Below are 26,896 nucleotides of genomic sequence, written 5' to 3'. Positions count from 1 at the left end.
CTTAATTAGTCAATGACATGTTGTTTATTTCATTGACATTTACTGAATAAGTGTAAAGAAAACATCTTTTAAAAAAACCTTTAATTTGCAATTAAATTTACCGCAACCAAAATTTTTAAGAATGTTCTCTGTAGACCAGTAATTTACCAAAGTTTACTGAAGGGTTCACCCATGCCTTATCCTTTCAACAACCAGAAATATTGCTTCTTACACTTCAGTGTGAACTGTTTGCAGAGAATGGAAGGAATCATGTTACTGCTGTGCAGAGAATGTGAAAAAGGAGCAATGGTAAAATGTGGCCAGATGTGATAATAGGAGGTTGAAAATTTCCCAAGGAGTTAAGGACCCAACAGAATATACAGATATTTTAAAAGTGTGATTTCTATGCTGAGTTTGAAAAAAAGAAACCTGTGTACTCCTAAGCAGTTTCAAATAAAGCTGTTACATTGTGTGACCTAGTTATTAATTCCTATATATTCACGGGAGCTGTATAAATGATAAACCAGTTAGAAATGCATTGCTGTGAAATGTCAATTCCATGGGTTTGCCACTTGAGATGTGCTCATGAGCAAAGATCAAAACTGGGTTGCAAAATTGAACGAAAATGGTTTTTTTGTACCCTGCTGATTTCAGCCTTTTTTTTGTTGGCGCGCTCAGGGGCGGGGAGGGGGGGGTCCTGACAATTTTTTGTGTTTGAAAATAAGTGAAGTTCTTCCATGCTGTGGCAATGATTTGGTTCCTAGAAATTTGATGGTGTTGCAATTGTATTTCAGGCACTCCCTACCCAAAAACATTACATTCAACATGCACAAAAGCTATCAGCAATGATTTAACATCAAAGGTTCTAACTTGCAGCGAGTTTCAGTATGGATCAGCACTTTTCCATCTTTGTCATCAGATGGCACTGAATATGCTCAAAGCCATCCAGTACGCTCCATAATATGGTATAAGGTTGACAGCATCCACCAAGTCCCCAGCAGTTACTGATCTGTTTTCGTTTCAGGGTCTTTTCTTTCCATCCACTCCCCTCACCAATCTTGACTAAGTTATCCCACAGTCTCGATATCTAAATACTATTTTCCCATTCCTTAACCCCTGGACTCAGGGTTTAGTCTCTCAATCCACCACACCCCCAAGTTGTAGGGTCTAAAATATTTCCTCTATGTCCTCACCCTCATGTCTCCAAACTCTCAAACTCTTCTAAGAACATAAGAAATAGGAGCAGGAGTAGGCCATATAGCCCTTCGAGCCTGCTCCGCCATTCAATAAGATCATGGCTGATCTGAAGTGGCTCAGTTCCACTTTCCCGCTTTCTCCCCATAACCCTTAATTCCCTTGTCTGTCAAAAACCTTTCTACCCCTGTCTTAAATATATTTAGTGAGGTAGCCTCCACCACTTCAACGGGCAGAGAATTCCAGAGAATCACCACCCCTTGAGTGAAGAAGTTCCTCCTCAACTCTGATCTAAACTGCCACCCTCTTATCTTGAGGCTGTGCCCTCTAGTCCTGCTATCCTTTCTAAGTGGGAAGAATCTCTCTACCTCTACCCTACCCATCACTTTCATTATCTTATACGTCTCTATAAGAACCCCCCCCCTCATCCTTCTAAACTCCAACGAGTACAGATCCAGTCTATTTAGTCTCTCTTCATAGTCCAACCCCCTCATCTCCGGTATCAACCTAGTGAACCTCCTCTGCACTCCCTCCAAGGCCAATATATCCTTGCGCAAGTGTGGCGACCAAAACTGCACACAGTACTCCAGCTGCGGCCTCACCAGTACCCTGTACAGTTGCAGCAAGACCTCCCTGCTTTTATATTCTATCCCCCTCGCTATGAAGGCCAGCATCCCATTCGCCTTCTTGATCACCTGCTGCACCTGCAGACTGGGTTTTTGCGACTCATGCACAAGGACCCCCAGGTCCCTCTGCACTGTAGCATGCTGCAGCTTTTCGCCCTTTAAATAGTAATCCCTCCTACTATTATTTTTGCCAAAGTGGATAACCACTTTGGAGCCTCTTCCTCCTCCCCCCACTCCAGTCTCCAAACATTTTCCCCATCCCTCTGCCCTGCATCTCACCCATCCCCCACATCTCCCATGTTAACACCCCTCTCCAGAGCAAGGTGGGAAGGGGAGAGGATGGCAGACAGAGAGGTGAGAGGGTAAGGGGATGGGGATGAAAGGGGAAGTGGATAGGGAAGTAGAGGTGAGTGGAGTGGGCGGATGGGGGACAAAGGTGGGAGAGGATAGTGAGGGGAAGGGATGGGGAGAGTGTGATGGGAAAGTTGCGGTGGGGAGAGAGGAAGGAGAGCAAAAGGTGCAGTGGGGCTGTGAGGGGGAAGAGAGTGTTGGAGGGGGAAATAGGAAAGAGGGATGGAAGGGGAGGAAGGAGGTAAAGCTGCAAGCAATATGGTCGGAGGTGTAGGTGATGTTATAGAACCATAGAAAATTACAGCTCAGAAACAGGTCTTTTGGCTCCCCTTGTCTGTGCCGAACCATTTTTTGGCCTAGTCCCACTGACCTGCATTTGGACCATATCCCTCCACACCCCTCTCATCCATGAACCCTTCCAAGTTTAAATGCTAAAAGCATTTACCACTTTATGGGGCAGCTCATTCCACACTCCCACCACTCTCTGCATGAAGAATCCCCCCCCCCTAATATTCCCTTTAAATTTTTCTTCTTTCACCCTTAACACATGCTCTCTAGTTTTTTTTCCCCCTAGCCTCAGTGGAAAAAGCCTGCTTGCATTCACTCTATCTATATCCATCAAAATCTTATACACCTCTATCAAATCTCCCCTCATTCTTCTACGCTCCAGGGAATAAAGTCCTAACCTATTCAATCTCTCTCTGTAACTCAGCTTCGCAAGTCCTGGCAACATCCTTGTGAACCTTCTCTGCACCTTTTCAACCTTATTTACATCCTTCCTGTAACTAGGTGACCAAAACTGTACACAATACTCTAAATTCGGCCGTACCAATACCTTATATAACCTTACCTTACCATAACACTCCAACTTTTATACTCAATACTCTGATTATAAAGGCCTGTGTACCAAAAACATCCTTTACGACCCTATCCACCTGTGACGTCACTTTTACGGAATTTTGTACCTGTGTTCCCAGATCCCTGTGTTCAACTGCACTCTCCAGTGTCCTACCATTTACCCTGTATGTTCTACTTTGGTTTGTTCTTCCAAAGTGCAATACCTCACACTTGTCTGCGTTAAATTCCATTTGCCATTTTTCAGCCCATTTTTCTAGTTGGTCCAAGTCCCTCTGCAAGCTTTGAAAACCTTCCTCACTGTCCACTACACTTCCAATCTTTGTATCATCAGCAAATTTGCTGATCCAATTTACCACATTATCATCCAGATCATTGATATAGATGACAAACAACAATGGACCCAACACCGTTCCCTGCATCACACCACTAGTCACAGGCCTCCACTCAGAGAAGTAATCCTCCACAATCACCCTCTGGCTTCTTCCATTGAGCCAATGTCTTATCCAATTTACTACCTCCCCGTGTATACCTGGTGACTGAACCTTCCTAACTAACCTCCTATGAGGGATCTTGTCAAAGGCCTTGCTGAAATCCAGGTAGACAGCATCCACCACCTTCCTTCATCCACTGTCCTGGTAATCTCCTTGAAAAACTCTAATAGATTGGTCAGACATCACCTACCATACAAAGCTATGTTGACTCTCCCTAATAAGTCCCTGTTATCCAAATATTTGTAGATCCTATCCCTTATCACACCTTCCAATAACTTGCCCACCACCGATGTCAAACTTACCGGCTTATAATTTTCCGAATTTCTTTTGGAACCTTTTTTAAACAACGGAACAACATGAGCCACACTCCAATCATCCGGCACCTCCCCCGTGAATACTGACATTTTAAATATGTCTGCCAGGGCCCCTGCAAGTTCAACACTAACCTCCCTCAAGGTCCATGGGAATACCCTGTCCGGTCCTGGGGATTTATCCACTCTGATTTGCCTCAAGACAGCCAGCACCACCACCTCTTTAATTTGTAAGGGTTCTATGACCTCCCTACCTGTTTGCCTTATTTCCATAGACTCCATGCCCGTTTCCTCAGTAAGTATGGATGCAAATCCGTTACATTATCAGTTACATTATTTGCAATCTTAAATTAGAACCAAATTTTTTTCTTGAGCATGATTGTCAAAGAATGGGTAAATGATCATTTTTGAGAGCAATGGGTGTCAAATGATAGCTGAACTTTTAATTTTGAGTGCAAGTGTGTAAATGAATACTGTTGAATGCAAATTATGTCAAAACTTGCAGCTAAGGTTGAACAGTTCCTGTGGTTATGGCAACAGGAAATGATTGCTGAATAAGACCATAAGACTAAGGAGCAGAATTAGGTCACTCGGCGCATTGAGTCTGCTCAGCCATTCAATCATGACTGATATTTTTCTCATCCCTGTTCTCCTACCTTTCCCTAATGACCCTGATCCCCTTATCAATCAAGAACCTCTCTCCGTTTTAAAGACAGTCAATAACTTGGCCTCCTCAGCTTTTTGCGGCAAAGAGTTCCACAGGTTCACCATTCTCTGGTTGAATAAATTCCTCCTCATCTCTGTTTTATAGGATTGCCCCTTTTAGTCTGAAGTTGTGCCCTCTGGTTCTAGTTTTTCCTATTAGTGGAAGCATCCACTCTGTCCAGGCCTCGCAGTATCCTGTGAGTTTCAAATAAATCCTCCCTCATTCTTCTAAACTTCAACGAGTACAGGCCCAGAGTCCTCAACCATTCCTCATACAACAGGCTCTTCATTTCCAGGGATCATTCTTGTGAATCTCCTCTGGATACTTTCCAAGGCCAGTACATCCTTCCTTAGGTACAGGGCCCAAAACCACTCAATACTCCAAATAAGGCTGACCAGAGCCTTATACAGCCTCAGAAGTACGTTCCTGCTCTTGTACTCTAGCCCTCTCAACATGAATGTTAACATTGTATTTGCCTACTAACTGCTGATTTGAACCTGCACATTAACCTTAAGAGAATCTTGAATAAGGATTTCCAACTCCCTGTGTGTTTCTGATTTCCTAAGCATTTCCGCATTTAAAAAATAGTCTGCGCTTCCATTTCTCCTTCCAAAGTGCATAGCCTCATGCTTTTCCGCAATATATTCCATCTGCCACTTTTTTGCCCACTCTCCTAGCCTTTCCAAGTCCTTCTGTAGCCTCCCTGCTTCCTCAATACTACCTGATCCTCAATATATCTTTGTATCATCTGCAAACTTAGCAACAATGCCTTCAGTTCCTTCCTCCAAATTGTTAATGTATATTGTGAAAAGTTGTGGTCTCAGCACCGACCTCTGAGGCATACAACTAGTCATCGGCTGCCATCCTGAAAAAAACATCCCTTTATCCCCATTCCCTGCCTTCTGCCAGTCAGCCAATCCTCTATCCATGTTGGGATTTTGCCTTTAACACCATGGGCTCTTATTTAACAGCCTCCTATACAACACCTTGTCAAAGGCTGTTTGGAAATCTAAATAAATCATGTACACTGGTTTTCCTTTGTCTAACTTTCTTGTTGCCTCCTCAAAGAACTCTAACAAATTTGTCAGACATGATCTCCCCTTGACAAAGCCATGCTGATTCAGTCCTACTTTATCATGCACTTCGAAGTACTCCTCCATCTTTAATAATGGTCTCAAAAATCTTGCCGATGACTGAAGTCAGGCTAACTGGCCTATAACTTCCTGACTGCTGCCTCCCTCCCTCCTTAAACAGCAGCGTTACATTTGCTACTTTCCAGTCCTCTGGGACCCTTCCTGCTTCCAGTGATTACTGAAAGATCACTGCCAATGCCTCCACAATTTCCTCAGCTATCTATTTTAGAACCCTGGGATGTAGTCCATCCGATCCAGGTGATTTAGATCTTTCAGACCTTTCAGTTTCCCCAGAACCTTCTCCTTAGTGATGGCCACTACGTTCAGCTGTGCCCCCGATTCTCCTGGAGCTCCGGCATCCAACTAGTGATTTCCACCGTGAAGACTGATGCAAAGCAACTATTCTGTGCTTCTGCCATTTGTTTGTTTCCTATTATTACTTCTCCAGCCTCATTTTTCTAATGGTCCAATGGCTATTTTTGCCTTTCTCTTACCTCTAATTTATTGAAAAATTCTCTTCCTATCCTCTTTTATATTACTAGCTAGCTTACACTCAAATTTCATCTTCTCCTCCTTATTGCTTTTTTAATTGTCCTCTGCTCGTTTTTAAAGGCTTCCCATCTTCTGGCTTCCCACTAATCCCCGTCACTTTGTCTGCTTTTTCTTTTGTTTTTATGCTGTTCTTAACTTCCCTCATCAGCCAAGGATGCTTCATCCTCCCCTTAGCATGTTTCCTCCTCCTTGGAATAAATTGTTGTTGTGCCTCCTGCATAACCCCCAAAAACTCCTGCCATTGCTGTTCCACTGTCTTCCCTACTAGACTATCTTTCCAATCAGCTCTGGCTAGCTTAACCCTCATGTCTTTATAGTTACCTTTTATTTAATTGTAATACTGTTGATTCCAGCTTCTCCCTCTCAAATTGCAGGATAAATTCTACCATATTGTGGTCTCTGCTCCCTAAGGATTCCTTCACCTTAAGTTCCCTAATCAAGTCTTCCTCATTACACGTCACCAATTCCAGAATCGCCTGTCCCCTCGTAGGCCATATCACGAGCTGCTCCAAAAAATCTCTTAGACGTTCCACAAATTCCTTTTCTTGGGATCCACTACATGTCTGATTTTTCCAGTCCATCTGCATATTGAAGGCCCCCATCGGTAGGAGCTGGATATGTGCCATCTGCCAGATTATTTGTACACTAAAAATAAATATGGTAGACCTGGCTTTAAACAGGTGTTAGGCCCTTCTTGTATGCAAATAAGGGACTGTGCACCTGTTTGAGAATCCTGCAGAAAAACTGAGCTGTGGTGAATGCAGCCGCTGTAGGGCTGGTGCATTCAGGAATGCCACATCAACATGTGGCTTTATCTTTAAGTGGGCTGTGTATGCAGTCATTAAAAGGATTCCACCTTGAAACCATGGTGTCCTATCAAACACTGCTCGCCTTAAGTTTCTCAATCACCGTAACCGCCCTGACTCTGGATCTCCCAACTTCGAATCATAGATTCCTGGTCTCCTTCCCCACCAACCGCAGGACGCAACTCAGGACACCACCCCAGATTCCCAACTCGTAAGTTACTGCTGCCTGCCCTGACCCCCAAGCCACGACCATTAATTGCCTTCCCCTCAACAACTGCCTTTCATTTCCTTGATGGTTACGGCAGCATTAGAAGCAGCCCGATCAGTCTTCTCCAAAGGCAATAACTTCTGAAGCCCAATACCCTGGTGTTTATTTCAGGCTAAGTTTGAGAGGAGGGACTTCACAATTGGTCAGAAATATAAATAGCATGTGGAGTCTTCTGATGCCTTCACTAGTTACGGTGGTAACCAACAATATCTGGAATGGAATCCCAGCAAATGTCAGTAATGAAGGGTCAATGAATTTGTTCCAACAAAGGCTGGATGAGTGCAGACGTGGATAATGAAATGTTCCATAGAATACAACAGCTCCTATAAGTGAGGAAGCTGATGTAGAAAGCTGACAACTGCTTAGATATTCTGGGCTTTTGTTTGATTACTTCTGACAGTTTTGGCAGAAAAATGAAGAAGTTTTCCTGAAGACTAAAATAAATGGATTAGAATCCCTGATGGGGTAAATACACTTTATCTGTGAAAATAACCAACTTGATTAAGTAAATGACATTTTCTCATTCTACTCAGGTCTAGTAGGCGTACCTAAAAAGCACATTGCTGACGTGCACAAGCATATAGTACTTAACATTTATCAAATGGTAGGGTAATAATTACCTTGGGTACTTGCAAAATTAACCATTTCTTTGATAATCATCATTAAGGTTGACAAAGAATTTTGCAATTTTTGCAATTCAAATACTAGCTTGACTGATGGTTACATTAGTAGCATACTTCCTCAAAATATGAACATATTTGTCATATCGTTGACATAATTTAAGCTGCTCTGGAACAAATATATTCCATAGAGCAATAATTCATCTCTGACTGAATTATCTTTACAAACTGAACCCAATTCATACCATTTTTTAAAGAGAAATGGATGCATTATTAACTGTTTTATTGCAATGCTTATTATACATATCTGGTGGGAGGATGTAACTCCATCTATATCTTTGTCAGGTAGAAGATTGAAAAGTCTATGCTTCATCCCTTTTACACTTCAAATCCAAGTTAAGTACGCAGTTTGCATCCACATTACCTATCCCTCTCAGCATTTTGAAAACCTGGATGGTTTCCTTGAGATAAGCCTGCCTAATGCAGCCTGCCTGAACCGCTATTAGTAAAAGAGCACCATCTTCTCACAATGTTCTGCTCAACATTCACTCCTCAACTAAAGCACGAAAAACATGTTAATGGACAATTCATCTCATTGATTTTTTTTGATAAGTTTCTAAGTAGGAAGTGCTCTGGAACAGCACGCACAACAATAGATACTTCACTTCAAAAGTTTTCCCTAAATACGAAGTGCTGTAAGATTCTGGAGCATGAAGTGCTCTGTCCCTTTTTTCTGCCTGCCTCACACCTTCATTTCTTTTGCTTTAATAAACAAATCCAAAGCTTTTATCTTCTCACAGCTGAAAGCTCTAGAATAATCCTGTCACTCTGCTCAATGGTCTAGCTTCTTGTGTTTGATGTTGGTGCTTGGAAAACTGTGGGAAATTAAACCAAATAAGGATTTTTACATAAAGAGAAAACAGAGATGGAGTGAGGTCATGGAGTAACAGAATGGTTACAGCCCAGAAGGAGGTCAATGCTTATGCCACTTTGTAGTAAAATTGATGGAAAGCGAATGATTGCTTTTTGCGGTGCCACAGCTCAGTAGTTGGACATTTGCAGAAATATTACTTTAGGCATTTACTATTCAGAAAAATAGCTTTGTTGAAGATTCTATTTTGTATAATCAATATGATGCACACATTTGTCAGTAATTCTACCAGTAGATCTACACTGATTTACTGTAATTTTGAGCTTGTCTTGCAGCAGCATACAAGTATTATATTTACATAGAATTAATTGGAATATGCGATTCGGAAGCAGATCACTCAGCTCAGCAAGTTCATTCCATCATTAATGCTGCACTAAAGCTTCCTTCCTTATCCATCAACGTAATCTGCCCATCCTTCTTTTCATGCCACTCTACCAGTCCAATCCATGATTCCTGTTCCTTCCTCTAACGTCTCCTAAAATCCATCTATACTATTTAAGGCAACCATTCCCTATGGTAACAAGCTACACATTCTCACCACTTTCTGGCTAAGGATATTTCTTCACAATTGCCTCCTTGATGTCTTGGTGACTATTTTGTATTGATGGCCTCTGGTTTTGCTATTCCTCACGAGCGGAAATTTTCTTTCTCCATCTACTCAATCAAAACATTTCGTAAGTTTAAAGACCATTATTAGATTACCTCCTTAGCTGCCTTTTCAAGAGAAAAGCCCCAACTTGTTCATTTATTCCTCAAAAATATACTTTATTGATAAAAAAAATTAAAAAATTACATTCTATCACAGTTCAAATTGGAAATGGCTAATATGCAACACACTTCCATTTCTTTCCATACAGCATGTGACATTCTCAGGTGCTGCAGTATAATATGAAATTTATAATATACATTCCATGACAAGGACCAGCCTCCAGTCCCTTGGTATGTGAAGGCAAGTGGACCTTAGACAATCTCTTTCCCCATTGCAGCTACTGCCTCAGGCTTCAGCATGTAGCTCTAGATCTTAGAATGTGTTAATTTGAAACATGAGCAACTTGTTCCACTTGAAGACCAGCAAGTTTGAGGCAGATCAAAGAGCACCTTTCAGTGAGTTGATAGTTCTCTGGTAGCAGTTGATTTTTATGGTTTTTGTGTTTGTGTGTCCCTGGGAAAAGCCCTTAGCGTACAGAGCAGAGTGAGACTCCAAGCATGTGGGAATATCTGACTGGGAGGACTTTCTCATCATCAGCCAAGCTATGTCTTGGTGTTTGTTTGAAAGTTCTGGCAATGAAACATTCTGCCAAAAAGATTTTGACCATTCGCTGTCAGAAGCATTCTACAGGATCTGTCATCACCTTTTCCTGCAGGCTTTGAGGATGTTCCCCATATGGACTACTGCTTGATGGAGTTGTGGTCAAAGATGTTTTTCTGCAGATATCTTTTCATGAGGGACAGGTGCAAAGGCACAGTGACTGGAGTGTTCTATATAAGTGTAACCAGACCCATCCTTTGCAATATTGGGAACAGATAGAACCTTAGCACATGGTGACAATTGGTAATTGTGTACTGATGGCCTGAACCATATTCAAAGCATTCTCAGATTGTCTAACCCAATAGTGAAGGGGATAAATGATTGGTTAGCTCAGTTCCCAAAGAACACAACCTTATTCCTACCATAATTTGCCTCCGGAGACCGATTCAGTCTGGTCACAAGTGCTAATCAGTCCGTGTGTGGGCATCTGATCTGAGTGAAAGGCAGTGATGCTACCCGTATACCGGGGCTTTGATCTGAGTGCCTCTGCTGCCTGGATTGGCACTTCTCTTATGTCTGCATCCTTCTTCCTAAATTTGGCACAAGGTTTGAACAATACACAAGTGACATTTTGTAAACATCCATTACGTGTGATGCTCTACAAATGCCCTTCTGATCCAAGCAGATGTGGCAAGTGTCTGCCCTCTGTCCCACACAAAGTTGTATCCCTGAGTAGAACAAGGTTATCAAAGATTCTCCAGTCAGGTACTGAGCAGGTCTGCTTAGGGTGAATCACCAACTCCATGGCAAACATGACTCAGTTGATCATTTGTTTGAGCATTTGTATTCCCAGTTTCCTTTGCTTCTCTACCCCATTTAGATTCTTACTTCCCAATATATGACTTCCTGATTTTTCTGATCAAAATGTAATACCTTATCACTAAGGTATTTCCTTATAGGGGATGATTTTGATGATTTTTCTGTTTCATTCATCATCACTATCATATTTTCAACAAGAACAGTTGAAAAAAATAAACTCAATGGTACCCACAGACAAAAGTGTATAAGTTAAATATTGGTCTTTATTTTCCTGGTGTGCTGAACATTCTTTACATTCTCTGTATAAAATGTGTATTTATTTCTCTAATATGCTGTAAAACTGAAAAATAAGTAAATAAAATCAGATCAATAAAAAATAAATTCTCTATGAATGAGTTTTCAGGACCCCTGCTCCCATTGTAACACAGAAATTGAGGGTAATGGTTCCATTATCCTAATACAGGTTAGCCTGAGCAGCACCCTGAATCAGTCAGACGTGCATTGGACTTGACTTACAATTTTTGGATTGAACTGAGAAGACTGTGTGCCTACTGTTGTAAGGGTCAGCTAGTAGTCTCACGAAAAAAAAAGCCAAAATTCCTCCTTTTTGTGAGTCTTTTATGGAGCATGAACACTGTTACAGACCTCACAATAACAGTCTGGCCAACTGTTCCTCATCCCAATCCATGGACCTGCCTTGAAGGCCTATTGAGTAGAATGCTAGTGCAGTGGACCTGTTGCCAGTGGGCTGCTCATAGAGTCATAGAGGTATACAGCACAGAAAAATGTCCTTCAGTCCATTGCATACGCCAGTCAAAGACAAACCACCTAATTATTCTAATCCTATTTCCCAGCACTTGGCCCATAGCCTTGGCATTGCAAGTGCACATCTAAATAATTCTTAAATGCAGTGAGTTCCAGGCTTCAACCACCCTTTGGATGAAAAGATTTTTTCTTACACCCCCTCTAAATCTTCTGTAACATACCTTAAATCTATGCCCCTTGTTATTGATCCCTCCGCCAAGGGGAAAGGTTTCTTCCTGTCTACTCTACTGTTGCTCCTCATAGTTTTATATATCTCAATCTTGTCCCTCCTCAGTCATCTGTGCTCCAAGGAGAACAATCCCAGTCTATCCAATTCCTGCTCATATATAAAACTCTCCAGCCTAGGCAACATCCTAGTAAATCTCCTTTCCAATGCTATCAAATACCTCCCATGATGTGGATTCCAGCACTGCACGCAATACTCTAACTGTGGCCTAACCCTCTTACATTCAAGTCTAAATAATTATCCAGCACCTCTCCTGTGGCCAGAAAAGAATCAAAACCCTGGAACACGCTCTCTGATAGCATGATATGGGTGTGCCTGCACCTCAGATACTGCAGAGGTCAAGCAGACAGCTCTACACCACCCTCTCAAGGTCAACTAGGGGATGGGCAATAAGTGCTGGGCTATCTGGTAATCCACATCCAGTAAATGAATTTTAAAATGTAAGTACGTTAGGCAGGGAATGTTAACGAAGCTACAATCAAAGGAAGTTTTTTTTAAATTTAGTGTGATGTGTCGATGCCAAACAACATACTGCAGGCTTCAGTGACGATAAATGTAAGGAATGAATTGCTGAAAATAGTCACAATACAACATGGGAAAAGTAATTCTTTCCTGCCACATTTAAAAGTTTGGGCTTTTTTTTTAAACGCCTACTTTTAAACAATGTAATTGCTGCTAATATGCACACATATACCCAAGCCTGGGTACGGAGCCCTTACAAGAACGAAGATGCATTCAAGTGTCGATATTGTTAGTCAAGGCATTTGTGTGTAGGGTAATTACATACATGACGCATTTGTTTTCAGGTTTGCTCGATCATCTACACTGTGTATTTGCTATTTATAAGGTTACGTGTACTGTGATTCCAAAGGCACAGAATATTCTCTGGATGGGGAGAAGCAGCATAATGCCTCGGGAATGTTGTGCTATCGTTTCACTCATTCTTTCCAGTGTATACTTCGCTTGTTTTGTAAAAAAGCAAAATTACCCCTGGAATTTTTCCATAGGTATAAGTATGCACTGTATTCATGGAGTTATAATTAAATAAATTTGTCAGTAATGTGAACAGAACATGCTGCTTTCTACTTGACAGAACATATTCTGATTCTTAAGAAGTGCAATGGCCATTTTTACAAGGTAGGTGTACAGGCAATAAATAGAGGCAGTACTCTGGCTATGAGGGCAGGTCTGAGGCAAAGACTTCTGCAGTGAGTTACTCATATCCTGAATCCCCAAAGCCTGTCCACCATTTACAGAACACAAGTCAGACATGTGATGGAATACTCCCCACTTGCCTGGATGGGTGCAGCTCTAGCAACCCTCAAGAAGCTTGACAAGAACCCTCAAGAAGCCCACTTGATTTGCACCCCATCCACAAGCATTCACTCCACCATTGATGCACAGTGGCAGCAGGGTGTACCCTCTACAAGATGCACTGCAGGAACTCACCAAAGCTGCTTAGACAGCACCTTCCAAACCCATGACCTCCACCATCCAGAAGGGCAGATAGCAAATGCATGGAAACATCACCACCTGCACATTGTTCTCCAGGCCACTCATCATCCTGACTTGGAAATATATTGGCGTTCCTTCACTGATATTGGGTCAAAGTCTTGGCATTTCCTCCCTAGCAGCACAATGTGTGTACCTCCACCAGATGGACTGCAGTGGTTCAAGAAGGCAGTTCATCGCCACCTTCTTGAGGGCAATTAGGGGTGGTCAAGAAATACTGGCCTAGCCAGCAACGCGCAGTCACATTTTCCATTTGGTGTTGCAAATTGGCAGGGGGCAAAAGGCTAAGAGGAGATTCACATGAATGACATGAGGTTGGTTTCTGTCAAATCTTATCATTGGAGAAAACACCTTTGTTTCAGGAAAGTTAAGTATGTAGACAGATGAACTAACTGCAATATTTATGTTAAGGTGTTTTGTTCTGTATATTTAATTAATACTTTATAAATAAGTTAACTGTTCACAATTGGGCCCCCTATTCTGAATACTGAATTGTTTTTCAATGTTGCTTTCACTACCTGTGTCATTCCAGTTTGATCTTAAATTACCCTATACAGTTGGCAGTGTAGCCAGATGATGTAAAGCTGAATGTTGTGCACACATTTATTCAACATTTGCAATTATATCTTTCAGTTTCTTGGCAATGCTGAAGTTGAACAACCGAAGGGTACTGAAATTGTGAAGGATGCGGTTCGTAAACTCAAGGTACAAGTTTTTAAAGTTTAACTTGGTTTTATTGCCCTTTGGATTTGTTTGAGTTCATTTCTCAATGGAGAGGCTAAAAGGAACATCTTCCTGAGCTTCAGATGCTCCTAATTTGCTAGTGGTCGGTACATGAAGGCAAAATTGCATTAATATCAGTCGGGCAAATTGGTCCCTTACAAGTCAGTGCAAAAATGTCTAAGCTGCTCAATGCGTGCAATCCTCGAATAAATAATTTAGAGTTAGATTCCTTCTACTGGACAATAAATCTGTGAAACAATTTAGCTATAGATGTTATTAGTTTTATTATTTTTTTTTATTCTATGCTCCAAAGACTGATTCCTCATGACTCAAATCAACCCAACTGTTCAAAAAATGAACAAAAATAAGTGCATTGGTTTTATTTTCATTAATTATAGTTTTACTAGAATTAGCATTCCTCTGACAACTTGCAAAGGACCAAGTCAGAAACTTCACAGAAGTATGCATATGTGAACTCAATACCAACAGTCTATACTTCACTCGATACTTTACACTGGTAATAAAATAAGGCATTCTGAAATAAGCCTTTGTTTCCTCAACAACTGAAATTTTTAACGTTCAAAAAATCATCTCATTAAAACTTAAAACCTTAACTACTTTCATGGTATCACAATTACAGGAATGCATTGGACTGTGTTTTAATGCCTTTGTTAAGGATTATGTTTGACTTTTCTCAGAAGCTCTTAATAAGGGCCAGATCTGTGACCTGAATTTGGATTGAGCAGTCTTAGGACCTGCAAGTTGCGTAATTTCTGTGACTGCATCAATGTTCACATTTTCCAGACTTGTTTCCACAGAATGGTTTTGGATTTTTATCTAACTCTTTACCACTTATAGGAAATTACATGGCTTTCAGGTGGAGAGGGAAGGGGTTGTGGGCATGTATATTGTGATGTAAGATTCTATGATTGTATATCAGGCTGAATGGATGAGAAAGCTTTTTCCTGCCCATCATTGTTTGCATATTCATTGTCAGCTGCACTGATGGAGTGTTTTCCATTGTATTGTTGTTTCTACATATTTGTAAAATTATTTGTACAAAAGCCAGAAAACAAGCTTCAAAAGTTCTAATGAAGTTTATTGTCAATCTAAAAGCAAATTACTGTGGATGCTGGAATCTGAAACAGAAAATGCTGGAAAATCTCAGCAGTTCTGATAGAATCAGTAGAGAAAGAATAGAGCTAACATTTTGAATCTGGATGATTTTTTGTCAGAGCTTAAATCAAAAAGAGCAGAAGCGATGGTTTGCATTTGTCACAGTGATATTGGATGTTATTTGTGACTTTGATAAGAGCTGTTTTGGTGCTGTGGCAGGGACTGAAACCTTATTGGAAGGATTGAAACATGGAGTTCCAGGAATGATAGGAAAATGATGGCAGATTTGAATGAGAGGACAAATCTTGAAAAAGGACCATTAACAATGTTAGCTAGTATGGGAACCGATGAGAAATTGGGTGGTCTGTAGGTTAGTGGGCACAGTAAGAACAGTAAAAAGTCTGACAACACCAGGTTTTAGTCCAACCGATTTATTTGATAATACTCACAAGCTTTCGAGGGGACTGCCTCTTCGTCAGGTGAATGGAGAGTTCTGGCCTCAGACAGAGCATATAAAGCGCAGACAGTTTAGAGATTACTGATTAAAATGCGAATCCTTACACCTAACCTGCTGTTCAAGACCTGAAGTGGCCGACCACGTGAGTGGAAGGAGCACTGATCAGAGGTTACAGAGATGTGTATTGTCTCCAGCCAGTACAGTAAGTGAGGTTTTGCAAACCCAGGCAAGTCACGGGGGTTACAGATAGTGCGACATGAACCCAAGATCCATGTTGAGACCGTCCTCGTGTGCGGAACTTGGCTATCAGTCTCTGTTCAGCGACTCTGCGCTGTCGTGTGTCGTGAAGGCCGCCTTGGAGAATGCTTACCCGAAGGTCAGAGGCTGAATGCCCGTGACCACTGAAGTGTTCGCCAACAGGAAGGGAACAGTCTTGCCTGGTGATTGTCGAGCGATGTTCATTCATCCATTGTCGTAGCGTCTGCATGGTCTCCCCAACGTACCATGCTTCGGGACATCCTTTCTTGCAACGTATCAGGTAGACAATGTTGGCCGAGTTGCAAGGGTATTTACCATGTACCTGGTGGATGGTATTCTCACGTGTGATGATGGTATCCATGTTGATGATCCGGCATGTCTTGCAGAGGTTGCTGTGGCAGGGTTGTGTGGAATTGTGGCCACTGTTCTCCTGAAGACTGGGTAGTTTGCTGCGAGCAATGGTCTGTTTGAGGTTGTGTGGTTGTCTGAAGGCAAGAAGTGGGGGTGTGGGGATAGCCCTGGCGAGAACAGCAGGTTAGGTGTAAGGATTCGCATTTTAATCAGTAATCTCTAAACTGTCTGTGCTTTATATGCTCTGTCTGAGGCCAGAACTCTCCATTCACCTGACGAAGAGGCAGTCCCCTCGAAAGCTTGTGAGTATTATCAAATAAATCGGTTGGACTAAAACCTGGTGTTGTCAGACTTTTTACTGTGTTTACGCCAGTCCAACGCCGGCATACCCACATCACAGTAAGAACACCAGGCTAAAGTCTAGCAGGTTTATCCCTCTCTCCAGGCATACTGTTCATACCTGTAAAGACTTGGTTACCTATAAAGGCTCCCATTCCAACTGATCTTCACATTCCAATCTGTAATTATCTTGCAATTGTGTCTTTGCTTATATATGTATTTGTGAACTAACCTCCGCTCACCCGATGAAGGAGCGGTGCTCTGAAAGCTCGTGATTCCACATGAACCAGTTGGACTTCTTACTGTGCCCATCCCACTGAGCAGTCACTTCGCACAGATGTTAAAGGAGAAAATAGGCATGATATTTAGTGAGAGAAAAAGGAGGAGAGATGAGAGGGATGGAACAAAGTGAGATGCTCAAGATAGGAGTACCAGAATAGTAATGGGACAAATCAACCTGAGGTTTGATTATAAGAGCCAGGCCACTATTGCAACAGTCCAGGCATGTCAAGTGGTCAAAGATAAAGACACACAGGAAGGCTTCAGTTAGGTATAGGATATCATTATGCCACAACTAAGGCCATTATGCTGATGCAATCATCTTCAATGAGATCATTGCAGTAATCAACAACAATGTTTTAACACCTTTAATGTAATAATAATCCAGAGCTTCTCACAGGAACATTGAAAAAGAAAATATGAAACCAAGCTACATAAAGATGACTAGATGTTAGATGACTAAATGCTTGATCAGAGAGATAACTTATAAGAGGTCTAAGAGAAAAATGAAATAGAGGAAGAATTGTGTAGGGGTGAATTTCAGAGTTCTCGACCTAGGCAACTGGCAGCATGGCTATCAATAATGGAGCAATTGGCATTAGGGATGTTGAAACGCCAGATATCTGAGAGGCCCGTGGGGCTGGAGGGGCTTACAAAAATATAGAAGGGTGAGGCCAGGGAGGGGTTAGAAAATAAGGATGATCATTTTTAAAATCAAAATGTTTCCTGAATGGGAGACAGTGTAGGTCAGCACAGGGGTGATAGGGAAAGAGCACTTAGTGCAAATTCTGACACAGTCTGCACAGTTTTGAATGAGCTGAAGTTCACAGGGGTTAGAATGCAGAATACTAGCCAAGAATGAATTGGAATAGGCAAGTATAGAGGTAACAAAGATGTGAGAAAGGGTTTCAGCAACAAATAAGCTGAATCGAAGTATAAATCGGGTGATGTTACGGAAATGGAAATAGATAACATTAGTGACAGCCTGAATATGAAGTCAGAAGCTCATCAGGATCCAATGTGACACCAAGATTGTGAACAGACTGGCTTCATCGCAGACAGTTGCCAGGAAGAGGAATGGAGTCAGTAATGAGGGAACAGAGTTTGAGTGGAGATTACACTCAATGAATGATTACACAGAATGAATCATGTTTACCCATAGTGCATTACAACTGAACAGGCAAGGAGTTTCCAATCACTCTGTGAACAAACTGTGTGTTTGAGAGCTCCATTATGAGTGGACTAGTTTTCATTATGATGCTGTGGAATTCTATTACTGAGATTGCACTGTGAAAATCAGAACTGGGAGCTGCGACTGGGAACAAATAAAAAAGCACAGATACATTATTTTATGACTATTATTAATGATGATGGCTCTTATAGTAGCAAGGCCCTTTAAGAGATGAGGATTCGGAGGGTCATGTGACCTATTTGGCCAATCAGGCTGAAGCGCACAAATCCTGGGGCTGAGCATGAGCGCTCTCAGGCTGTCTGGAGACTTGAGTCAAAGTAATCGGTAGCATCTTTCTCATTCTGTGTATATAGTTAATCCTATTAAATAATTCTTTCATTAGTCACTTGGTGGTCACCACTTTCTCCAAGATATTGAGTGGCACTTTCTCCAAGATATTGAGTGGCCATGCTTGCCCCAAAGCCAGAAAATGCCACCTGAGGTCAACAGAACTTTGCATGGTCCGCGCCCTCCATCGCCCCTCCCATTCCCTCCCCACCCGCTATGATTCCTGTTGTGGGTGGGATAGGAAAATTCCGGGTATTAAATTTGGCAAGGAAAATTAATGAAGTGCTTTCCATTCTCCACGGGAAGCAGCAGAGCACACCTTGTGTACACATCATTGGAAGCACACCTATTCAGCAGTTAGTGAGTTATCATAATGCCTCTAATGGAAAGCTTGAGTTATTTGACCCTAATTCAGAAGATTGGATTCAATACTACTGAATTATTGCAATACTACTTCAAAGCAGATAGATGGAGAGGAGAAGCAGTGGGTGTGAGAGTTAAAATCCTTTCTTGCAATAGTAAATTATTATGGAAGGCTTATTCCAAAATTTGTCTACAATGTTGGCACTTCAACATGCATTATTATAAAACACCAGAGATAGTACTGGAAGGCACAGCAAAAAGAAAGCCTTCATTCAAGTGAAATAAGCCCTGCAGTCGCCCTGCCTTTTAGTCCATTTTGACCTTATCATTCTTACTTACGATACATCTCCTTTTGGAAATGAAGCCGTTTTATCACATGAAATGAAGGATGGGTTAGAAAGACCAACTATGTTTCAAGGACCCTAACTGATGCAGAAAAGGCTTATTCACAGATTGAGAAAGGTGGGTTGATCATCATCTTTCAGGATAAAAGAATTCTATCAATATGTTTATAGACAACAGTTCACCGTAATTACTGATCATTAGCCCCTGCTAGGCTTATTTAGAGAAGATAAAGCCATCCTTCCAATGGCTTCTGCACGAATACAGCATTGGGCTTTATTAATGGCTGCCTATGAATATACCATCCAATACAGACTGGGAACGCAAATATCAATTTCAGAAAGAATTCCTTCTCCGCCAGTACTACAAAAAAATTATCCTTGCCTTGAATTTCCTCAAATCACTATCTGTGTCATCGCAACAGATCAAATAGTGGACTCAGAAGGAAACAATATTGCCCAGCATATGGTTCTTCATGGTTAGCGTTACAATAAAATGTCTCAACAACTAAAACATTTTCAAATCAGGAAGGATGAATCGAGTTGTAAAGATGACGTCCTTCTGTGGGCAGTGAGAGTGGTCGCCCCCACACCTGGCAGGAGGTTATTATTGAAGGAACTACATGGTATACACTGAAGGATGTCCAAGATGATGCAGCTATGATGTTAGAAGCAGATATAGCATGGTTAAACAGTGCAACCAGTGCCAGGTACAACAAAAATTACCATCAGCCACCCTTGAGAGTGGCCAAGTCAGCCATGGGTGATTTGGTAGGCCTATTCTTTGGCATAATGTTACTAAGTGTAGTGGATGCACTCCTAAAATGGCTAGACATCTATGAAATGAAGTCCACAACTTATTTTGCAACAGTGGAAAAGTTAAGACAAACCTTCACCATCTATGGTTTGTTAGCAGTGTTGGTTTCAGCCAATGGGACAGCAGTTACCAGCAAGGAATTACAGTATTTCATATAGTCAAATGGCATTAAGCGTATAGACCATAAGAACTAGGAGCAGGAGTAGGCCATCTGGTCCCTTGAGCCTGCTCTGCCATTCAATAAGATCATGGCTGATCTCCTGTGGACTCAGCTCCACTTAGCTGCCTACCCATCCTAACCCTTAATTCCTTTCCTGTTCAAAAATTTATCTATCCTTGCCTTAAAAACATTCAATGAGGTAGCCTCAACTGCTTGACTCTGCAGGGAATTCCACAGATTCACAACCCTTTGTGTGAAGAAGTTCCTCCTCAACTTGGTCCTAAATCTGCTTCCCTTTATTTTGAGGCTATGCCCCATTGTTCTAGTCTCACCCGCCAGTGGAAACAACTTCCCTGTTTCTATCTTATCTATTCCCTTCATAATCTTATGTTTCTATAATGTGGATATGCATACCACACCTTTCCTCGAATGGATTGGCTGAGAGGACTGTGCAAACTTTCAAAACAGCCATGAGAAAACAACCAACAGCATCTTTATTATCTAGAGAACGACGTCAAATATGACCACTGGAGTAACTTCTGTTGAGTTGCTGATGGGTAGGCGTACTCGAACCAGGTTGGACCTGGTGTTTCCAAATTTGACATGGAGGGTGAAGGCAAAGCAGAGTGTGCAAAAGAAACATCATGATTCTACAAAGCCTGAGGAAATATTCAAAGTGGATGATCTAGAACATACTAAAACTTTAGGACTGATCAGAGTTGGTCCCAGGTGTTGGCATGACCAAGATGGGCCTGGTAACATATGAAGTAGAAGTTCAAGATAAAGTTATGAAGAAGCATCTCGAGCACTTGAGAAGAAGGGAGTTGCATAGAGAACCAGTGGGACAGCCTGATCTGAGTATGCACACCAGTAATGTTGTTGCAGTTGAAAGCAGTATGGAACAAGTCAGCCTGAGGGAAGATGGAGTTATGTTCTAGTGGGAACTGGAGAAGTGATCTGCACTGATGCACCTTGACAAACTGGAAGTCTAATTTCAGAAATTCAAACCAAATCTGGACCAACTGTTGAAGCACCTCCTGTTGAATTGCGTTGCTTCCAGAGGGAAAGGAAATCCTCTGACTGGCCATATAATGAACTGTGTTAAAGAATTAATTTATTGCATTATATTGTGAATAGTTAAACTTTTTTTGGGAGGTGTTAATAAGGGACTTGAAGGGGGAGTGATGTAATTGCGACTTCCTTTAAGGGAAGTGGTTTCAGAGGATTATATGACCTGTTTGGCTAATCAGGCCAAAGCACATGAATCCTAGGCTGAATGCGAGCTGTCCCAGGTAGTCTGGAGACTGGAGTCAAAGTAATTGGTAACGTCTTTCACGCGCTAGTTATTCCTAGTAATCATTAGTTCTTCAGTGACTCCACTTGGTGGTTGCCACTGTTTCCAAGATGTGACAGTTTTTGTGTAGCTGAGGGCAATAGTGGGGCCAGGGCTGATAATGTCAGAACCTTTGCTCCACTGTATTGACTGTTTCAACACAATTCTACCAATATCAATATAACCGATGTAAGTGCAAATTACATTCAGCCCAAATCATGTCTAAAATCGCACAAAGCAGGACCCATCCACAGAATGGGCTGTGCCTCAAGGATAATTTAATTACAGTTGGAAGTCTCTAATGCACTTGTTTGCAGGTCTCCAAAGAGACTCCAAAAATGCAACTAAAACTGTTCAGCACAATGACACGACTAAGTCAGCTTTTCATGTTTTATTTTAATCTATCTAGCTTATAAAGGACCTGACCGTTGTACCCCACTCTAACTAGCAGTTGGTTTTGTATATATTTTTTGAAGTCATCCTCAGCCGTTTAAATTTGGATCACTCGCAGGTAATTTTTTTTGTGATGAACTCCTTTCCAGGTTTAGTAATCTAACTTTCCAAAGTTAGCACACATGAATGCAGCAAGGAATATTTTTCAAAGCCTGACTGCATTGATGCATGGCAGATTTTGTTTTTGGTGATACGCAAATGATTTTGAGTGGGAACCAGAAGGGGACGATATACTTTTCAAATTGGATGCCGTTTTTCCCAAAATTGACAACTGCAGTCGACTAGGGGACTCTGCACATTGTGTTTGATGTCAAGCAGTCAATAAACCACTGGCCTAGATTACAGTGAATGATCATCTACCTGCTCAAAGCCTGAAGATTAGACATTCAGCAGTGTAAGGAGAAACCTAATTGATTCAGTGCTACATAAGCTACAGTCCAAAGATTTGGCAGGCACCTTAGGGGAAGGCAGGCAGCCAGCATATCCATGTTCAAAGTGAGCTGTCAGTATGTACATCGTGAGGTTCTGATACTCCAGATCTCTGTTGTTCAATGGTTCCACACCTTATGGTTCCTCTGTGACCGACTATCGCAGCATCCTCAGAAAATGCTGGAAAATCTCAGCAGGTCTGACAGCTTCTACAGAGAGAGAATAAAGCCAACACTTTGAGTTTGGGTGACCCTTCATCAGCTCTAATTAAGGGCGACCCAGACTCGAAACATTAGCTGTATTCTCTCTCCACAGATGCTGTCAGATCTGCTGAGATTTTCCAGCATTTTCTGTTTTTGTTTCAGATTTCAGCTTTATCACTGCACCTTGTTGGCCACAATCCCAAAAACAAATTCAGTAGGAAAAAAAAAACACGCATACAACTTTATCCATCTGAATGACCAATAATCCATACTACACACAACCTATCATTCTTGCGCATCCTCTTGTGGGGTGGCATTACAGAAGGAAAATACTGCAGATGCTGCAAATCTGAAATTAAAGCAGAAAATGCTAGAAATACTCAACAGTCAGGTAGCATCTGTGGAGAGAGAGATAGTTAACATTTCAGATTGATAATCTTTCTTAACTGAGGAAAGGTAGAAATGTACATAAGAACATAAGAACATAAGAAATAGGAGCAGGAGTAGGCCATCCAGCCCTTCGAGCCTGCCCCGCCATTCAATAAGATCATGGCTGATCTGTCGCTGCTCAGTTCCACTTTCCCGCTTTCTCCCCATAACCCTTAATCCCCTCTCTTATCAAAAACCCATCAACCTGCGTCTTAAAAATATTTAGCGAGGCAGCCTCCACCACTTCAACGGGCAGAGAATTCCAGAGATTCACCACCCTTTGAGTGAAGAAGTTCCTCCTCAACTCCGTTCTAAACCGCCCCCCTTTCATCTTGAGGCTGTGCCCCCTAGTCCTACTGTCTTTCTTGAGCGGGAAGAGTCTCTCCACCTCTATCCTATCCATCCCATTCATCATCTTATACGTCTCAATGAGATCTCCCCTCATTCTTCTAAACTCTAATGAGTACAAGCCCAGTTTATTCAGCCTCTCCTCATAGCTCAACCCCCTCAACTCCGGTATCAGCCTAGTAAACCTCCTCTGCACTCCCTCCAAGGCCAAAATATCTTTGTGCAGGTGCGGTGCCCAAAACTGCACACAGTACTCCAGCTGCGGCCTGACCAATGCCCTATACAGCTGCAGCAAGACCTCCCTACTTTTATATTCAATCCCCCTCGCTATGAAGGCCAGCATCCCGTTCGCCTTCCTGACCACCTGCTGCACCTGCAAGCTGGGTTTTTGCGACTCATGCACAAGGACCCCGAGGTCCCTCTGCACCGTCGCCTGCTGCAGTTTTTCGCCCCGTAAGTAATAGTCCTTCCTACCATTCTTCCTACCAAAGTGGACCACCTCACACTTGCCAACATTAAATTCCATTTGCCACTTCCTGGCCCACTTGCCCAGCCTATCTAGATCCTTCTGCAGACTCTCCACACCCTCCGCACAATTTGCCGTTCCCCCTATCTTGGTGTCATCAGCAAATTTCGACATCCTACACTCGGTTCCCTCCTCCAGATCATCTATATAAATAGTAAAAAGCTGAGGCCCCAGCACCGACCCCTGGGGCACTCCACTAGTCACCATCCGCCAATCCGAATAGCACTCGTTGACCCCCACTCTCTGCCTCCTATTTGACAACCAATCCTCTATCCACGCTAACACCCTCCCCCCAACTCCATGTCCCTCGACCTTCTGCAATAACCTCTTGTGAGGTACTTTGTCAAACGCCTTCTGAAAATCTAGAAAGACCACATCCACCAGCTCTCCTCTATCCACCGCCCTAGACGCATCCTCATAGAACTCCAGTAAATTTGTCAGACACGACTTCCCTTTAATGAAACCGTGCTGCGTCTGCTCTATCAAGCAATTCCCTTCAAGATGCCTCGCAATTTCCTCCTTAATGACGGATTCTAACATTTTACCCACCACAGACGTTAAACTAACCGGCCTATAATTCCCCGCCTTTTGCCTGGCACCCTTCTTAAACAACGGCGTAACATTAGCCGTTTTCCAATCATCCGGCACTTCCCCGGAATCCAGCGACGTCTGGAAAATAACCACCAAGGCATCCACTATCACCTCCGCCATTTCTTTCAGAACCCTCGGATGCATTCCATCCGGTCCTGGGGACTTGTCCACAATCAGCCCCTCCAGTCTGTCGAGCACCGCCTCTCTAGTAACAGTAATGTCATTAAGACCCTCCAGTCCTACCACCTTACCATGGCTAACACCCGGCAAATTTTTCACGTCCTCCTCCGTGAAGACAGAAACAAAAAAGTTATTCAATACCTTAGCCATATCCTCATCCCCTACCACTAGGTCCCCTTTCTCATCCTCTAAAGGACCAACATTCACCCTAGCCAATGTGATGGGCTTTGGGCAAGTGAATGGGCGGAGGGAGAAGGATGAATGAAAGAGGTGGTCTGTGATAGGGTGGAAGATGGGAGAAATTAAATGACACAAGATGCTATGGTACAAAAGCCAAAGAGAGTTGTAATGGGACATGTAAAGTAACAAAATATGTGTGATAAAGAGGTGTGAATGGTAAAATAGCAATAATCTTAATGAAAATTGAAGGAACAAAGAATAAAATGAGAAGAAAATGGAATCCGTAATTCCCTCCAACCTCCATTCCCATACCTCATCCAGTGTGGTTTACAGGATCCTCCAATGAAACTCAAAGCAAGTTGGAGGAACAGCACCTCATCATTTGACTCAACATTCTAAACTTCCTGGAATCAATACTGAGTCCAGCAATTTAAGATTATGATCACTGCCTCCACTTTGCTTTATATTGTTTGCTTCCCTTTGCTTTTTTTTAAATCTCATCTCATTTTTTTTCCTTTATTCCTTCACTTTGCACTTGTCTGGCTGCTATTCAGCCATTCATGCCACATCCAGACACAGCATCTGCTTCTTAACCTGTCTCATAACCATGTGCAGATCCTATTCCCACGCTACTTTCTAAGGTTTATGCAGTGCCTATATCTGAGTTAGTGAACGACAATGTGCTTCTTCCTCCTCATCTGTTCTCCCTCTAGAACTTCAGCCTCCCTCACCAGTATTTGGCCAGGTGACAATTCTTGGATGTCTTAAGGCAGAATACATATAAGCAGGGATGGCATGAGGCAAGGTCCCAAATAATCGACCCTTTATCCTGAGACAGTGCCCAGGTTCATAGAATCATAGAACCTCTACAGTGCAGAAAGAGGACATTTGGCCCTTCGGGCCTGCACCGATCACAATCCCATCCAGGCCCTAACCTCGTAACCCCACATATTTACGCTGCTAATCTCCCTGACGCTATGGGGCAATTTAATATGGCCAGTCCACCTAATCTGCATATCTTTGGACTGTGGGAAGAAACCAGAGCACTGGGAGGAAATCCACGCAGACACGGGAAGAACATACAAACTCCACACAGACAGTGACCCGAGATCGGAATTGAACCCAGGTCCTTGGCGTTGTGAGGCAGCAGTGCTAACCATTATACCGTTCTAGCTGTCCCAGGTTCTCAGTATCTATCTTGTCAATCCCCTTCAGAATCTTGAATTGCTAATGGTATCACTTCTCACTCTTCTAAACTCCAGAAAACATACGCCCAATTGACTCAATTTCTCATCATAGGACAAGCTCCCAGGAACCTTCACTGTACTGCTGACTTGAAACCTGTAAGATTCACTTTATTGTAGATGTTGATTGTTGGTAGGTGATGGAAGTGGGATTGGTGAATGGTAATTGTGTATCATTAATTGGGGACAAATCACAGCTCAGACATAGGAGTGGGCCATTTATTTGTTTAATGTTTAGCTCAAGAGTATTGGAACAGGCCAAAAGTAGGGTTGGAGCTAAATTACTATATTTGTGTCTGTGTGTATAGTATTATGGGATAGACCAGCATTTAGTGTCACCAAACAGTAAATGGCATGCTGTTGCAATTTCTAGACCTTTGTCACTGAGGATTGCAGTATGTTGGAGGACCAAATGACATGGGATCCTCTGCAACGCACCTGGGCCCAGTATGAACAGAGCAAATAACCATGAATCAATTGAGATATAATTAATGAACAGTACAAAGTTTGAATCAGGAAAGGTTAAGCTAGCATATTGAATTCAATGTCAATTTCTGTACCAGAAGTGAACTGAAAAGGAAAAGAAAGATTGGATTGAGACAAAGGAAAAGTTTTTAAACATTTATTTGTTTAAATCTCCAACAACAATCAAAGCTGAAGGAATAATATTCCAAACTTATAAAAGCTAATTATCAGTATCAGATAGTAATTGAGACTTCTCACACTGTTAAAAAGGTGCTTAGACTGAAATGAATAAATCTTAATTTTCTGTGGCAGTTTAGGCCATATCTACTGCACAA

The 26,896-nt window shown here is 42.1% G+C and overlaps 1 protein-coding gene across 6 annotated transcripts in view; it reads left to right on the top strand.

The window, feature by feature from the left end:
- gulp1b (GULP PTB domain containing engulfment adaptor 1b) overlaps nucleotides 1-26,896 on the top strand; it is a 377,446-nt gene that overhangs the window by 257,469 nt on the left and 93,081 nt on the right. For all 6 annotated transcript variants that reach the window (XM_080198844.1, XM_080198840.1, XM_080198845.1 and 3 more), the window contains one exon: nucleotides 14,091-14,162. In XM_080198844.1, the coding sequence (XP_080054970.1) occupies nucleotides 14,091-14,162 (72 nt within the window). The remainder of the gene's footprint in view (nucleotides 1-14,090; nucleotides 14,163-26,896) is intronic.

Source organism: Carcharhinus amblyrhynchos, chromosome 11 (genome assembly GCF_965287045.1).
Source record: "Carcharhinus amblyrhynchos chromosome 11, sCarAmb.v2.hapA, whole genome shotgun sequence".
NCBI lineage: Eukaryota > Metazoa > Chordata > Chondrichthyes > Carcharhiniformes > Carcharhinidae > Carcharhinus > Carcharhinus amblyrhynchos.
This window is presented reverse-complemented; position numbering and strand designations above follow the sequence as displayed.